Source organism: Oreochromis niloticus, linkage group LG9 (genome assembly GCF_001858045.2).
Source record: "Oreochromis niloticus isolate F11D_XX linkage group LG9, O_niloticus_UMD_NMBU, whole genome shotgun sequence".
Classification (NCBI taxonomy): Eukaryota; Metazoa; Chordata; class Actinopteri; order Cichliformes; family Cichlidae; genus Oreochromis; species Oreochromis niloticus.
Genome location: NC_031974.2, coordinates 25,561,691 through 25,575,425, shown reverse-complemented (window position 1 = coordinate 25,575,425; position 13,735 = coordinate 25,561,691). Strand labels below are relative to the sequence as shown.

General features: G+C 40.8%; 1 protein-coding gene across 1 annotated transcript in view; it reads left to right on the top strand.

The window, feature by feature from the left end:
* prkdc (protein kinase, DNA-activated, catalytic subunit) overlaps positions 1 to 13,735 on the top strand; it is a 31,896-nt gene that overhangs the window by 9,755 nt on the left and 8,406 nt on the right. The window contains exons 27-63 of the mRNA XM_013264999.3: positions 81 to 307; positions 435 to 529; positions 822 to 924; positions 1,163 to 1,296; positions 1,488 to 1,718; positions 1,844 to 2,070; positions 2,165 to 2,373; positions 2,505 to 2,637; positions 2,754 to 2,912; positions 3,077 to 3,280; positions 3,369 to 3,557; positions 3,676 to 3,780; positions 3,881 to 4,048; positions 4,333 to 4,460; positions 4,607 to 4,814; positions 5,445 to 5,623; positions 5,724 to 5,892; positions 6,332 to 6,397; positions 6,478 to 6,541; positions 6,654 to 6,802; positions 6,984 to 7,124; positions 7,319 to 7,438; positions 7,527 to 7,670; positions 7,912 to 8,063; positions 8,541 to 8,672; positions 9,005 to 9,116; positions 9,302 to 9,426; positions 9,548 to 9,697; positions 10,182 to 10,355; positions 10,525 to 10,623; positions 10,779 to 10,989; positions 11,132 to 11,306; positions 11,449 to 11,652; positions 11,823 to 11,938; positions 12,081 to 12,212; positions 12,475 to 12,654; positions 12,754 to 12,962. Coding sequence (XP_013120453.1) covers positions 81 to 307; positions 435 to 529; positions 822 to 924; positions 1,163 to 1,296; positions 1,488 to 1,718; positions 1,844 to 2,070; positions 2,165 to 2,373; positions 2,505 to 2,637; positions 2,754 to 2,912; positions 3,077 to 3,280; positions 3,369 to 3,557; positions 3,676 to 3,780; positions 3,881 to 4,048; positions 4,333 to 4,460; positions 4,607 to 4,814; positions 5,445 to 5,623; positions 5,724 to 5,892; positions 6,332 to 6,397; positions 6,478 to 6,541; positions 6,654 to 6,802; positions 6,984 to 7,124; positions 7,319 to 7,438; positions 7,527 to 7,670; positions 7,912 to 8,063; positions 8,541 to 8,672; positions 9,005 to 9,116; positions 9,302 to 9,426; positions 9,548 to 9,697; positions 10,182 to 10,355; positions 10,525 to 10,623; positions 10,779 to 10,989; positions 11,132 to 11,306; positions 11,449 to 11,652; positions 11,823 to 11,938; positions 12,081 to 12,212; positions 12,475 to 12,654; positions 12,754 to 12,962 — 5,723 coding nt within the window. The remainder of the gene's footprint in view (positions 1 to 80; positions 308 to 434; positions 530 to 821; positions 925 to 1,162; positions 1,297 to 1,487; positions 1,719 to 1,843; positions 2,071 to 2,164; positions 2,374 to 2,504; positions 2,638 to 2,753; positions 2,913 to 3,076; positions 3,281 to 3,368; positions 3,558 to 3,675; positions 3,781 to 3,880; positions 4,049 to 4,332; positions 4,461 to 4,606; positions 4,815 to 5,444; positions 5,624 to 5,723; positions 5,893 to 6,331; positions 6,398 to 6,477; positions 6,542 to 6,653; positions 6,803 to 6,983; positions 7,125 to 7,318; positions 7,439 to 7,526; positions 7,671 to 7,911; positions 8,064 to 8,540; positions 8,673 to 9,004; positions 9,117 to 9,301; positions 9,427 to 9,547; positions 9,698 to 10,181; positions 10,356 to 10,524; positions 10,624 to 10,778; positions 10,990 to 11,131; positions 11,307 to 11,448; positions 11,653 to 11,822; positions 11,939 to 12,080; positions 12,213 to 12,474; positions 12,655 to 12,753; positions 12,963 to 13,735) is intronic.

The following is a 13,735-nucleotide window of genomic DNA, read 5'->3' as shown; positions in this document are numbered from 1 at the left end:
TTCATTCCCTTTCCATCATTGGTCACACAGGAGTTTTTTCTCTGTAATAGTTTAAGCCTCACGTGGTTTGCTCTCTTCAGGACGGTGTGGTCGACCCAATGGACAGCACTCTCAGAGACTTCTGTGGCCGCTGCATTGAAGAGTTTGTCAAATGGTCTATCAAGCAAACCACCCCCAAGCAGCAGGAGAAGAGTCCCACCAACATGAAGTCTTTGTTTAAGCGCATCTACAGCTTGGCTCTCCACCCCAATGGCTTCAAAAGACTTGGTGCTGCCTTAGCATTCAATAGCATCTACAGACAATTCAGGTGGAAAGGAATTCTGTCTGTCTACTCGCATTTTTCCCTCTAAATTGTGACCATGGCTGTTAACTGGGTCCTTTGAATTTAGGGATATTATGCTGTGCTGAATGCAGTCATCTGTGTCTCTCTCCAGGGAGGAAAATTCATTGGTGGAACAGTTCGTCTTCGAGGTTCTCGTCATATTTGTCGAAAGTCTGGCCCTTGCACACTCAGATGAACGATCTATGGGTAATTGTCACGTCAGCTTTGTAGACGGCACACTCGGATTTTCATGTCATTATCAATCTCTCCCTCTCATTAAAGACTGATTATGTAAGACAATCACTCCTTAAGGTGTTCTACTTTGTAACATTATTTATTTATTTATGCCAGAATTTGCGCAAACTGATTTGTAGGAAGTATATTTCAAGAAAATATGCAAAAAAAGTTTGTATAGTGTATTTTTATATTTGGCCAAATAAGGTGAAGAATATTTTTATTAGGATTTGTGACGCTTTTCTTGCTACTCCCTCATTCTCAGGTACATTGCAGCAGTGTGGCATTGCCATTGACCATTTAAAAAGAATAATCAAACACAAGGCTCCCAGTCTCAATCAGCACAATGCAAAGAGACGCATCCCAGGGTTGGTACCATGGTGAAAACCTTTTCTACTTCTTTGCTTTTATTAAATGTGCATTCACTTTATACGTCCAATGATGTAGATTTTGCAGTATATCACACCGTGACCTAACATTGCCACTCCTTCTGCCGTCTCCATATGAAAACGTAAATGAACGATGGAATAATTAAGGATAAAAATTAGCACATTTCACACAGTTTAAATATCAATGTGTGTTCTTTCTTTCTTGCTCTTCTTTCAGAGGCTTTCCGCCCGATGAGAAGGTGTGCCTCTCAGATGTGGTTTCATGGCTCTTGGAGCAATGTGGCCGCCCTCAGACTGAGTGTCGCCATAAATGCATGGAGCTCCTGTATGAGTTTATCCCCCTCCTTCCAGGTGAGAACCAAGAGTTTAAATTTTGCAAAGGTGACCTGAAAATTTAAAACGGGCACATGCAAATTAAAAAAAGAAAACCCACTTTAAAAAAAAATTAATTAAGATTTACAGTTTAGCATAATAACTACCCTGCTACTCTAAATGAACTTCTGCCAAACATGTCAGTAAATTCCCAAATGTGTGTGACTTAGGGAAGAAATCTCCACCTCAGTGGGTGGATGGCATGCTGAAGGATCATGGCACAGACTTTCTGATATCACAGTTTGAGGGTGGAGGTCTCCTCTCCCAGCCAACGCTCAGGGACCTGACGAGCCCTTTCAGTGTCAGAGCCACGCTGCAGTGGCTGGACCTCCTGCTGGCTGTTCTGGACTGCTACAACACTTTCATCGGTCTACACATTATCAAGCCTCAGTACATTCTTAGTAAGTCTATATTTGTGCCAAAGTTTCTCCAAGTTCACTGGTCTGCGTAACATATCAAATGAATTCTACATGAGTTTGGTGGATTCCAGTGATTCCAGTTAATCTCTCCTTATTTGATGTTCAAGGCTCAAAAGACAAATCGAGCTTTCTGAAAGCGCTGCATTTCTTTCTGACGGAGCTGGCAACTCATGAACTGGTAGCAGCAGAGAGCTGTTTCCCACTTGGTGAGAAGACCTCGCACTTCAGCCCAAGAGAGGTGGAGCAGTACAACTACAGAAAGTGCACCATCATTGTCCGCCTGCTGGAGTTCACCACAATGATCCTTGCCAAAGGAGACAAGGAGCTTTGGAAGGTATCGCTGAATTACAAGAACTGACAATAAGTAACTTGGAGCTGATTCTTCCATTTCAAAGTTTTACTCATCATGTCCTCATTTTTATTCGCAGTCTTTGGAACAAGAGTTTTTATGCTCAGTTTTTTTCGAGCTGACTGCGGTGGTGGTTTGCGAGCCGTCCGCTGTAGGCTTCAACATGGCAGATGTGGAGGTAATGAAGAACCTACCAGAAGTATGTGTTCCTCTTCTGAAGGCACTGCTGGCCTCACCTTACTGCAGTCGTCTTGAAAGCAGCTTGAGGACAAAAATCTCACGTAAAAGGTTTGTGAGTTCTCTCATTTGTTAAAGAAAGACACGTAGGGCTTTAATTTGACTCTGCAGCACTGGTGCAATTATCAAAACCACTTATGTTTTGTTTTTTTCCTCCTAAATTTCTTTAATGAACACCATAGTGTAGAGGACTTCTGCAACGTAGACCTGTACCATTCCAGCACTCTCAGCCACCATGACCAGATGGACATGGTTCTGTCTTCCTGTAAGCAGATTCACAAAGCCGGCTTCCTCAGCTCCATCCTGCACAGCCAGGTATGAACATTAAACCAAAGTAAGGTTGCCTGGATATTTTATTATTTATTTATAACACTTACTGCATCATCTCTACTGAATGCACTGCCGTAAGATCTTTTTGTGTGTTCCTTAAGGATTCATTTTATGCCAAAAAACTTGGATCCCAGCTTCTAATGACGGTGTATAAAGGCATAGCACCAGGAGAAGACAGGAAGGCGCTTCCATCCTTAGACGTAAACACCCGGCGGGTTGCAGATGGTCTGCTTCAGCTTGCGTTTTCTCTCAGTCAGCAGGTCAGTGTTGCTGCTCTATCTGGTGTTAGTGAAACATCAAACTGAGTCACTGAACTAAAAAGCAAACTGGGACTGATAAGATTCCCATTTTGAGAAGTGTTGCTGTGAAGGTAACTAGTGTTTTAGGCTTTCTACTGTTGAGCGTTATTGCTATTTCTTTGCAGAGCGAGCAGTTGGTAGATTTGCTCTTGAACACCATCATGCTTTCTGTGCCCGTGTCTGGAAGTCACAGCCACAACTTCCTGAGCTTCTCACATGGCGAGTACTTCTACAGCCTTTTCCAGGCGACCATCAACACTGAGCTGCTGAGAAGTCTGAACACAACAGTGCCACACCTGATGAAAGCTTCTTCCCAAAACCCCAGCATGGTACTTGTCATTTTTAGTTAGTTTACGATAATACGGATAACTTCTTGTTTTCTTATTACAAACTTGCTTTTTATTTCCTGGTGTTCAGGTGAGCGTGTTGCTGAATGGCATGCTGGACCACAGCTTTAAAGAACGATCGGTGAGGAAGACTCAGGGGAAGCAGCTGGTTGAAGAGGTGCTAAAACGATGGATGAGCCTGCAGTCATGGTGGGAGGGAGATTCTTCCACCCCAGAGAGCAAAACTGCCACTCTCCTGCTGCTCTCCAAGCTTCTGCAGGTATCAGGAGGATCAAATTACTGCTGTCTGCCCCCTGCTAAAAAGCACTAAACTAAAACTGTGAAATTGTGTTTCTTTTAATTTCAGTTCATTTTATTGAATTTCTCTCTCTGAACAGATCGACTCCTCTGTCTGCTCCGATATAAAACATGAAGCATTCAGACAAGTGTTTTCCACTTTCACTATGCTGCTGGTTGACATGAATCTGCCACTGAATCTCAAGGTAGTAACAGATTTTATTACTTTAAGTTTCGGGACAGTTTTATGTATTAAGTTCTTTTCTAGTCGGTGAAACTTTATGCTGAACTTAATCAATTTTTCAGAGCCAGGCCCTGCTGGTGTTGCCCTTCTTCACAACACTCCCAGAGGAGCCACTAGCTGAGCTGCAGGTAGCTCTCGACACCCTGGTGGCTTCACACTTCCCCATGCAGTCTGATGAGTTTGCTAAGGGCTCCCTTCATCGCAACAACTACATGGACTGTGTCCGGAAGGTAAACAATGGGATTTAGAAAGTAGTAGTAAGTGTGTGTGTGTGTGTGTGTGTGTGAGTGTGAGTGAAATACCCTATTTGATGTGACTACATAAGATTATTTGGTTATACATGAGCATATATATATATATATATATATATATATATATATATATATATATATATATATATATATATATATATATATATATAAGGAGATGGATGGATGGTTATACTGTCAATTTGCTTTGGAGGTTGTTCATTTAGACCATTGCAGCTATCAGCTCTACATCTTCCATCTCTTAGTTCCTGGATGCCCTGGAGCTTTCTCAGAGCCCACTCCTGCTCAAACTACTTGCGGGAATTTTGTGTCGAGACACAAAACACATCATGGAGGACCAGTTCCAAACCTGTTTCCAAAGAATTGCCAAGCGGTAGGCAAAAGTTTTTAATTTGTGAGAGCCACATTACAGCAGTGACTCTATAGACCTTTACTGTTCCACTACAGGGAGATGTAGGAGATGTATGAGTTGCTTTCATCATCATCATTATGTTCCTGTTTTTGCCAATGTCTGTTTAGGGCAACCGTTGAGCGGCAGCTCCAGCTGCTGTGTACAGTTTACGGGGTGATTCAACAAGGTGATGTGCCGATGAGCTCCATGCTGCAGGCCATGATGGAGAGAGTTCTGCTGCCTCTGGCCTCTCACTGCAGCGCCAAGGCCCTGAATGACTTCTTCATCACAAATGTCTTTGACATCATTTCTTTCCTGCTCAGTCGATTCACCAAGGTTTGCCTCTTAACACTGTTAACAGTGATCCAGTTAACCAGATATTTTTCTTCACTGATGTAAATTGTGAACAATAGCTGAAAAATCTAAAAGGCCCCGCTAATTTTGGCAGGAATGCTGGCAGGAACATTGCTGTCAGCATTGATGTTGATGATGGCATCAGTTATCACGTTGCAGAATCCTCCCTAAAAGTGTTGGAATACGATCAGTAAAGGTCACATTAGGAGTGCATGCTATGGGATTGGTTCTCAGTAAAGCACTCGCTTCACTGAGAGTCTCATGTTCTGTCAGTCTCACCAATTTCTGTTCAGTTAACCAGAGGAAATGTTCCTCATCTTCAAATTTCTGACATGAGTCTAGCAGCAGAGCACACATTCAGCATTCAGAGCTAATTCAACTGGACATGAAAGGTTTTCTGTCACCTCTGTAAGAGTCACTCTGATCAAACATAAACCCAGTTTCATTCCACTTAGTACATCTTTTTATTTGTTGACAATATGTCTGTGTTGTTGTGCTGGCCACTTTTGGCCACTGCCCGTCAAATGAAAGACGAGAAACTCTGTCCCATTCTGTTAGTTCAGCTTAAATAATAACAATAATACACTATGATCATTCATTACTCACTTTCAGTCAAACGAGACAGCCTTTGAGGTCCAATTGCTGAAGAAGAATGGCTGCTACAAGCTGATGGAACTTTTGTATTCACGGCTTCCCAAAGAAGAGGTTTACTCAAAAGAGTCCCGCATTAATCAAGCCTACTGTCGCTCTGAGAAAACAGAGGGAAACGAGATGTCCAAGACTTTGATCAAGTAGGCCTCTCCAGAGCTTTGGTCATTTAAATTCCATTTTTATTCCATGAATAAGTGATTCATTCGTCATATATGATTACATACATTTTATTTCAATTAGGTCGTGTTTTGAAGCCTTCACTGAGAACATGGCTGGTGAGACTCAGCTCCTTGAAGTCCGGAGACGCTATCACTGCACTGCGTACAACTGCGCCATCGCCGTCATCAGCTGCAGCTTCAGTGAGCCCAAATTCTACCAGGGCTTCCTCTTCAGTGAGAAACCTGAGAAGGTAGTGCTTTGACACCAAAGTCTCTCAGATGGTGTAGTTTAGTACAATTCAGTACAAACTACTTTCTTTGAGTTTATTTAATAGAAAAATTGAATATTGTCCTCACACTGATTAGTGTGTAATTGTGTCTTTCAACAAACTGATGCATGCTGATAAATTTGGAATTAAACAGAAACACTCCAGCTTGTGTTTTTGATCTCTGCTGGCTGACTAACACATGTTTGTCCTGTCGCACATGATCCTTCAGCGAGGATTATGTGCTTGAATTAGGAGGGCCAAGAAAACAAAACTCAGTAGACTGTAATCTGCATTCTACTGACATCTAGTGGTGACATTTAAACACTGTTACTTGTGATACTCCGTAATTCATATAAAGTGGTAAAAAGTTTACTGTTAGTGACTTCACAGGACCTTACTGATGGTGTTTTTTTTGTTCCAGAATCAGTTTATTCTTGAAAACATTATTGATGTTGAAAGGACCTACAACTTTCCAATTGAAATTGAGGTATGTGGGTTTTTTGTTGTTTTTTGTACTTTGAGTTTTAGTCATGGTTTATTAATTTCTTTATTTTAAAAACATTGCAGGTCCCACTTGAGAGAAAAAAGAAATACGTTATGATTCGAAAAGAAGTAAATGACGAGAATGGAGGTAAGAAGTGTTTCTGTTTGTCACAGACGTATAAATGCATCTTACTGCAAGTCGTGCATGTTTTACAAGTTGACGGTGTGTGTTTCTGTGATTTATGTTGCGGTTTCCACAGAAGCTCCAGTCTATCTGTCCTCCCAGTCATACATGGCTGACAGCAGCCTGAGCGAGGAGATGAGCCAGTTTGACTTTTCCACAGGAGTCCAAAGCTTTTCCTTCAGTTCCCAAAACCCAGAAGGAGAAAAGCGGGCTGTGGCAAAAAGAGTTAGTTTTTTCTCTCTTTTAAAATGAGAACACAGGAGTTTAAAATGACTATTGTATAACCAGTTAAACATTTTTGAAAGCCCCAATGGAAACCAGTGTTAAGGATAAATCATTTGCTGTTTTAAAATGGCTCTGGTTTCATGGTTATCAAGAAGGTTTGCTAACGTGTTTGTAAATGTAGGAGACAGAGGAGACGAGTCTGTCCCAAGATGCAATGGTTGATCTAGAAATGGATGAGCTAAACCAGCATGAATGCATGGCGACCATGAGTGCTCTTATTGGACACATGCAAAGGAACAACATAACCCCCAAAACAGAACAGGTCAGTGTCAAAGTACAGCTGGTTTTCATTATTTTTAACAGGATTAAGTAAGTCCGATGTTTACTTCAAATCCTATAAATTTCTATGTAATTACAACGCTCTAATTACTCTCTGTAATGAATATTCATAATGACTATTATGAATGTATAACGACTACTGAGGAGTTTGTGTCAAATGCTCTGTTTGTAAAACAGGGAAATGTGCCCAGTGAGCTTCCTCCATGGATGAAATTCCTACATGGAAAACTGGCAAATCCATCAACACCTCTGAACATTCGACTCTACATCTCTAAGCTGATCATCAACACAGAGGAGGTGGATGTCCCTCAGTTAATTCTTTCAAATATAGAAATGAGTTAATAAAATAGGTACGACTCTTTTTGTTTTTTGTTTTTTTCTCCAGGTGTTTCGGCCTTATGCCAAGTACTGGCTTGGACCACTTCTACAGCTTGTTGTTTCTGGAAACAATGGAGGAGCGGGGATCCATTTTATGGTGGTGGATGTTGTGGTTACGGTGCTATCCTGGACAAGCCTGGCTACGCCCAAAGTTGGTCATATTTCAATTTATGAATGTGAACACGTGGCACCAAATCAGTTGCGATTCAGTTAATTTTTCAGGGATTTGTTGGCAGCTATATTCTCTACACAGTGTTAGAATTTAAACCGATGTTAAAACGCTATAGGAGAGTCATAAAGTTTTATTTTACTCATTTGTTATCTGCTATGATATAATACATTTCTTATAATAAAAGTTTATCATTGATAACTTCTCTTTTTTTTAATCTAAGGGTAACCCCAGAGATGAAGTCCTTGCCAACCGGCTGCTGGAGTTCCTGATGAAGCACTGCTTTCACTCTAAGAGGGCCGTTTTTCGCCACAACCTGGAGATCATCCGCACTCTGGTAGAGTGCTGGAAAGACTGTCTGCATGTGCCTTACAGGTAGTGCTCACACAAGCTTAGTACAAGATCAAATCAAGTCCAGATTAACTTAACAGTTATCAACATTTAAGCTGCTGGGATCTTATCAATGTACGTCAAAAATCTGCATTTAATTACCAACATGTGTTATAAACACTGTGGTGTGCTGAACAGAGAATGAAATCTTTAGGAATAAACACTTTCTGATGAGTTGTTCCTTCAAACCTGAGTAAAGTTGTCTGTTGTCGACTCTAATTATGTCTTATGTTGTTATAAAAAGTAGGAAAAATGCTGCATTATTTTATCCTTTTGTTTATTTGAATTACACTATAACTGTAGAAAAGGAGGCTGTACAGTGTCAAGCATATTAACATAAATTATAATTGTAAAATAGTTTTGTTTTCCTTGCATGTTTTTTTTGTTTATTTTTTTGTTTGTTTTTAACAAAATGAAATTGATCTGTGGTCCTTGGCTTTATCTCTTTTCTTACCTTCTCAGTCTAATATACGAGCGATTTTGCGGCACTGACGCTAACAGCAAAGACAACTCTGTCGGGCTTCAGCTGCTGGGAATCATCTTGGCAAACAACCTCCCTGCCTACGATGCGTCGTGCGGAATTGAATATGACAGGTAAAAGTTGCAAGGTGGAAGATGCAAGTTGAAGTCACGTAAATCAGCAAGCGGGAAGCGAAAGGCAGACTTTGGTGTATTTCTGGCAAATCCTCCTGGATCTTTCCAGAGTTCACAGCAATCACAAGTTGTAATGGTTTTTCACCAAATTGTGCTCAAGGTCAGGGTTACATTCGTCGAGCAGTAATGTGTGAAAAGGATCGCGAGCCAGATTAGGTACTATGCCACTGACATTATAGTCACATGTGTATATGTGTGTTGTAGCTCATGTACTGCTGTGCTGCAAAAATATGATTTCTGTATGGTGTCCTGTTTCTTTTTTTCTCCTTCAGGTACATTCAGTCTCTCACCACCAACGTGTCCTTTGTAAGATATAAAGAAGTCTACTCGGCTGCTGCTGAAATTATCGGCCTCATCCTGAAGAGTATGACTGATATGGGCGAGGTATGAACTTTCTCTAGTTCTGGTTTATTTATGCCTCGACCACATGTTAGATTTATTTTGACGAGTCTAAGTGTTTATCTTATGTTTATCCTTCTCAAATCACTGAAATCCTTTTTCAGTTTTATTGCAAGAATTGTTGTTTTTCACAAGTATGACTTAATTTTTTTAATGTTTTTATTGCTTAGCAACATCAAGAACTTCTCAGTCTTGCTTCAAGTAAGATAACAAATCTGAAGAAAAAAGACCTGGATGACAAGTTCATTATTTGCTTGAACAAAGTCTCAAAGCATTTTCCTCCATTTATGGATCGGTAAGTTTACAGTGCGAATTTATTTATTTATTCTTTTTTTATTTTTAGTATAATTCTCCAAATGTAATTATCAAGTTACCTTCCAAGCTTTGGTCTTCATTATTTTCTTTGTATTTTTCAGGTTTGTGAATTATGTGTTCTTCCTCCTGCCAAAGCTGCACGGCATCTTAAAGACTAACTGCTTGGAGTGCGTTCTGAGCCGTGCTGATGTTATTCCAGACATCTTCCTGCGGCTGAAGACCACCGGCTTCATTCAGATGATGAACCATAGGCGAGTTCTTCCTTACTGCCTCTCTGTTTAGTTCTCTCTTTTTTTTAATTATCATATCCACCATCATCACTGCACAAATGTCAGAAATGATCACAGAGCCCTATTGGGCCTCTGCAGTGGATTTTTCTTCATACTTTTATACACGGCAACAGGGGCCAAACATTACTTGAGCTAACTCACATTCAAAAGTCCTTTAATGGTGATGGAAGCATTAACCATACGGAATCAAAGGCAAACTGACATTCAGGGCATTTTTTATTTAGTTCGTGAGCAATTAAATAACTATAAATGCTGGGTGGGTTAGCAGGTGATCTATATGCCTGGGTTCAGCTCCACCCTGGGCCATTTCCTGTGCGTCATTCCCCCTGCTCTCTCTCCCTTCTTTCTTGTCATAAAAATAATAAAAGCCAAAAATAAATCTTACAAAATTAAAAGTGTAAATTAAGAGGTGCTGAACCATGTTCCTCCACATTTCTCTTTCCAGGGATGAAGCACGGCAGAGAGCATGCCTCGATATCATCCACAAGATTATTCCCCGTCTGACGCCGGTGGAGGTTCAAGAGCTGCTGGGCTCTGTGACGGCTTTCGTCTCTCATCCTTCTCCAGTCTGCAGAGAGCGGATGTACGACATCCTTATGTGGATCCAGGACAACTATGGGTGAGGCCTTTTGGCTTCCTGTCTCAACCAGATCATAGTTTACTATGTTTTTGTTTGTCTTATTGGTATTAGTGTTTTCAGGTTTGACCCACATAATGCCTTTGTGCAGTCTTTTTTCAGTAGGATCGTCTGATCGTTTTATTCATGTGACATGTTACTTTTCCTCCAGCGATGATGAAAGCATGGAAGACAACACCTCACTGGAAATTTTCAATGCTGCTAAAGAAACACTGCTTCAGGGTTTGTCAGAAGAAAATCAAGGCCTTCAGTAAGCACCCACTATGACTTGCAAAAGTTTTCACTTTTATTATCTCCATGCTGATATAATGACATACTTTCCACAGTGGATATTTGTATTTTTTCATTTATTTCATCGTTTGTCGACCCCTCTGATGTTGTGTACTCCTCGTTCCGTCTTTTCAGGCTTTATGTTTGTAACTTCTGGAGTCAGGAGAAACGCCTCCCCACTGCGACCCTTGAGCGAATGTTGATGGTGCTCCGTTCTTTGTACTCCTGCAAAATAGAGAGGTGCTTTTTAAGCCTGGCCACCAATCTGCTTCTGGAAATGACGAGCCAGAGTCCGGACTTTAAACGAAACATGTTTGAGTATCCGCTATCCGAGTGCACCTTCCAGGTCAGCGTTTGTGTTTCTTGGATTCATTTACAGAAAAGAAGGAGAAGAAGAAGAAACAACTTTATTTGTTTTAGGTTTTTTTAATTTGCTTGTTACTAAGAAGCCTGATTTGTGAATTTCATTTTTTCATTTCACTCTATAGGACTATGTGATCGATTCCAATTGGCGCTTCAGGAGCACAGTAATGACCCCCATGTTTGTTGAGACCCTAAGCTCTCAAGGCCCAGAGAGTGTGGCAGCATCTCAGTCTGGAGCGATGAAGGGAAAGCTCCGAGCCACGCAGACTTCATTAGAGTTCAGTCAGACACAAGCAGAAGGTACTGCTGTGTTTCAGTTTACCCATGTTAAAGCAGTACAGTCAATTTCAATCAAAGTTTGGGGTCAACACAACAAAGTACCTGTTAAAATGCTTTCCTTCATCTTTGAATATGCAGATTAACACAGCTGTGTTTTTTCCAGGTCGACGTACTGCATATAACTGGCTGACAGGCAGCAGCGTGGATACGCTGGCAGAGTACTCACTCGGCTCCGAGTCGATGTCGTCATTGCTTGTCTTTGATAAGAAAGCAGAGAGGCGAACCGCAGCAAGAAGACCAGTAGGAGAGGGCTTTGGGCTGAGGCGCCTCACTGCATCAACAGATGAGGTGGACAGCCGCACCAGAGGTTAGTTTGACTGTCCACCTCAGTATTAACTGCGTAGTATTAAATGTAAACTAATTTTTCAGTTTTTGATAAAAACAAAAAGCACCACCGCAAACACATCTTGTTTCAGTAAGAAGAGACTAAAGCTTCACTCATTGGTTTAAATGTAAATTTTCACTTTGTATGAACAGCAGTAAATGAGCAGCGGGCTAACATCCTGAGACTGAGACGCAGATTTCTGAAGGATCAGGAGAAAGTCAGCTTAGGTTTTGCCCAAAAGGAGATCCAGCATCAACGGCAGGAAAAGGTATCCACCATGCTGGGATTCAACCAGGAGCCACTCAAACCAATCCGTTCATCCATAATGCAGATTTTCTGTGTTTGCTCTCGCTAACTTTCCAGGCCTGTGATAGACTCGTAACTATCAGTGGTTCTCTTGTGTGTCACAGAAAGAAAAAGCCAATCTGGCCCTTAGAAAAGAGGCTCAGGTGACTTTGTATCGTAACTACAGAGTGGGAGACTTTCCAGACATCCAAATCCCGTACAGTAACCTCATCGCTCCACTTCAAGCTCTAGCACAGGTAAGACTGCCACGGCTGTCTGTTCAGACAAACAGACACATAAACAGGCACATGATGAACCATATGATCAGACTTTGATTTTATCATAAACACTTCCATACACACAAAAATAGTTGCAAATAATAGGCCAAAATGAAGGGGGAAATATTAAGGGCAGGTTAACCGATAAAAATGTGTTTTCAGCAGTCATTTAAAACAAATCAATATCAATATTGTATTTAAAATGTTAAATATTACATTTTTTTCCCCTTGCCCTAACTAGAGAGACCCGATTTTAGCCAAACAGCTGTTCAGCTCTCTTTTTGCCGGCATACTGCAAGAAATGGAGAAACAACAGAGGCCAGAGGAGAGCGCGAGAATCAAAGAGGAGCTGCGGTGCAACATGAGCAACTTCCTGAGCAAGAGTACGCTCTGCTTTCCTCCGTTTATAGCATGTGTGCAGGTAAGAAACAGATTTGATAGTTAAACTCCCTTTTCTGTATTTAATATATTGAAAAAAATATATATAAATGTTGTATTTTGGGGGCTTTTTGTGTGCTAGGATATGTGCTACCAACATAAAGAGCTCCAACAGCTCAACCCAGCTTCCATCAGCTCCACTTGTCTCATGAGTCTGCAGCAGCCATCAGGCATCCTGCTGCTGGAAGAGGGTTTGCTGCATGCTGATGGCCCCGCTGAACGTCCTGCCAAACGGTCACGAGGACACCAAGAAATCCCCCCAGACACCAATAAATGGATTAATCTTGCAAGGTATTGCAGTAATTGCTGCCTTACAGCTGAGTGTTATTCTTAATATTTCTTTATCTGATTTTTTTTATTTTATTCTTTTATTCTATTTAATTACATCAAAGAACAAAATCACAGCTATGATCTCACTGAAGGTCACGGGTTCAGGGGTTTTAGTTTGCTGATTGAGAGTGTCTGGAGTTTGTTTTGAAGTGGAATATTTAAAAAAATCAGTACAGTATTGTATTGCAATATTTTGTGTTATGATTTTGTGTCATAACATGGAAACAAAATATCAATATTTTTCTGATATTTTGGACTGACTGCAGTAACTCACAGAGATTGTTGAAGGTTTGGCAACAATTACTGTCTAATTTCTAAATGCAGACAGATTGCTGCATTTCCATCAGTCTGAATGAATCTGTGTCACAACTCGAGGGGACTCTACTCAACAGCTGGTTGTATTGTGGTTATATTCCTGCAGAACAGGAACGTTGCTGGGAGCAAATGTAATAGTTAAATGTGACTTCCTCTCCATGTAGACAGCAACACCTGTGACTTTCACTGATTTATCACAGTTAATTGCTGTATTATAAGAAATAGATTGTTTTTAACTGCAAACTAGACTTCATATAACTGTAGACTAATAGTATAATGACTTTATCTTTAATAACACTTATTTCACTGACAGTGTTGTGCATGTGTTGACTGTCTCACTTTGCTGCAAAAAACAATACTCAGCATGTCACAAAATCACAGTAATATTGTATCAGGAGTGAAGTATAGTGATAAAGTTG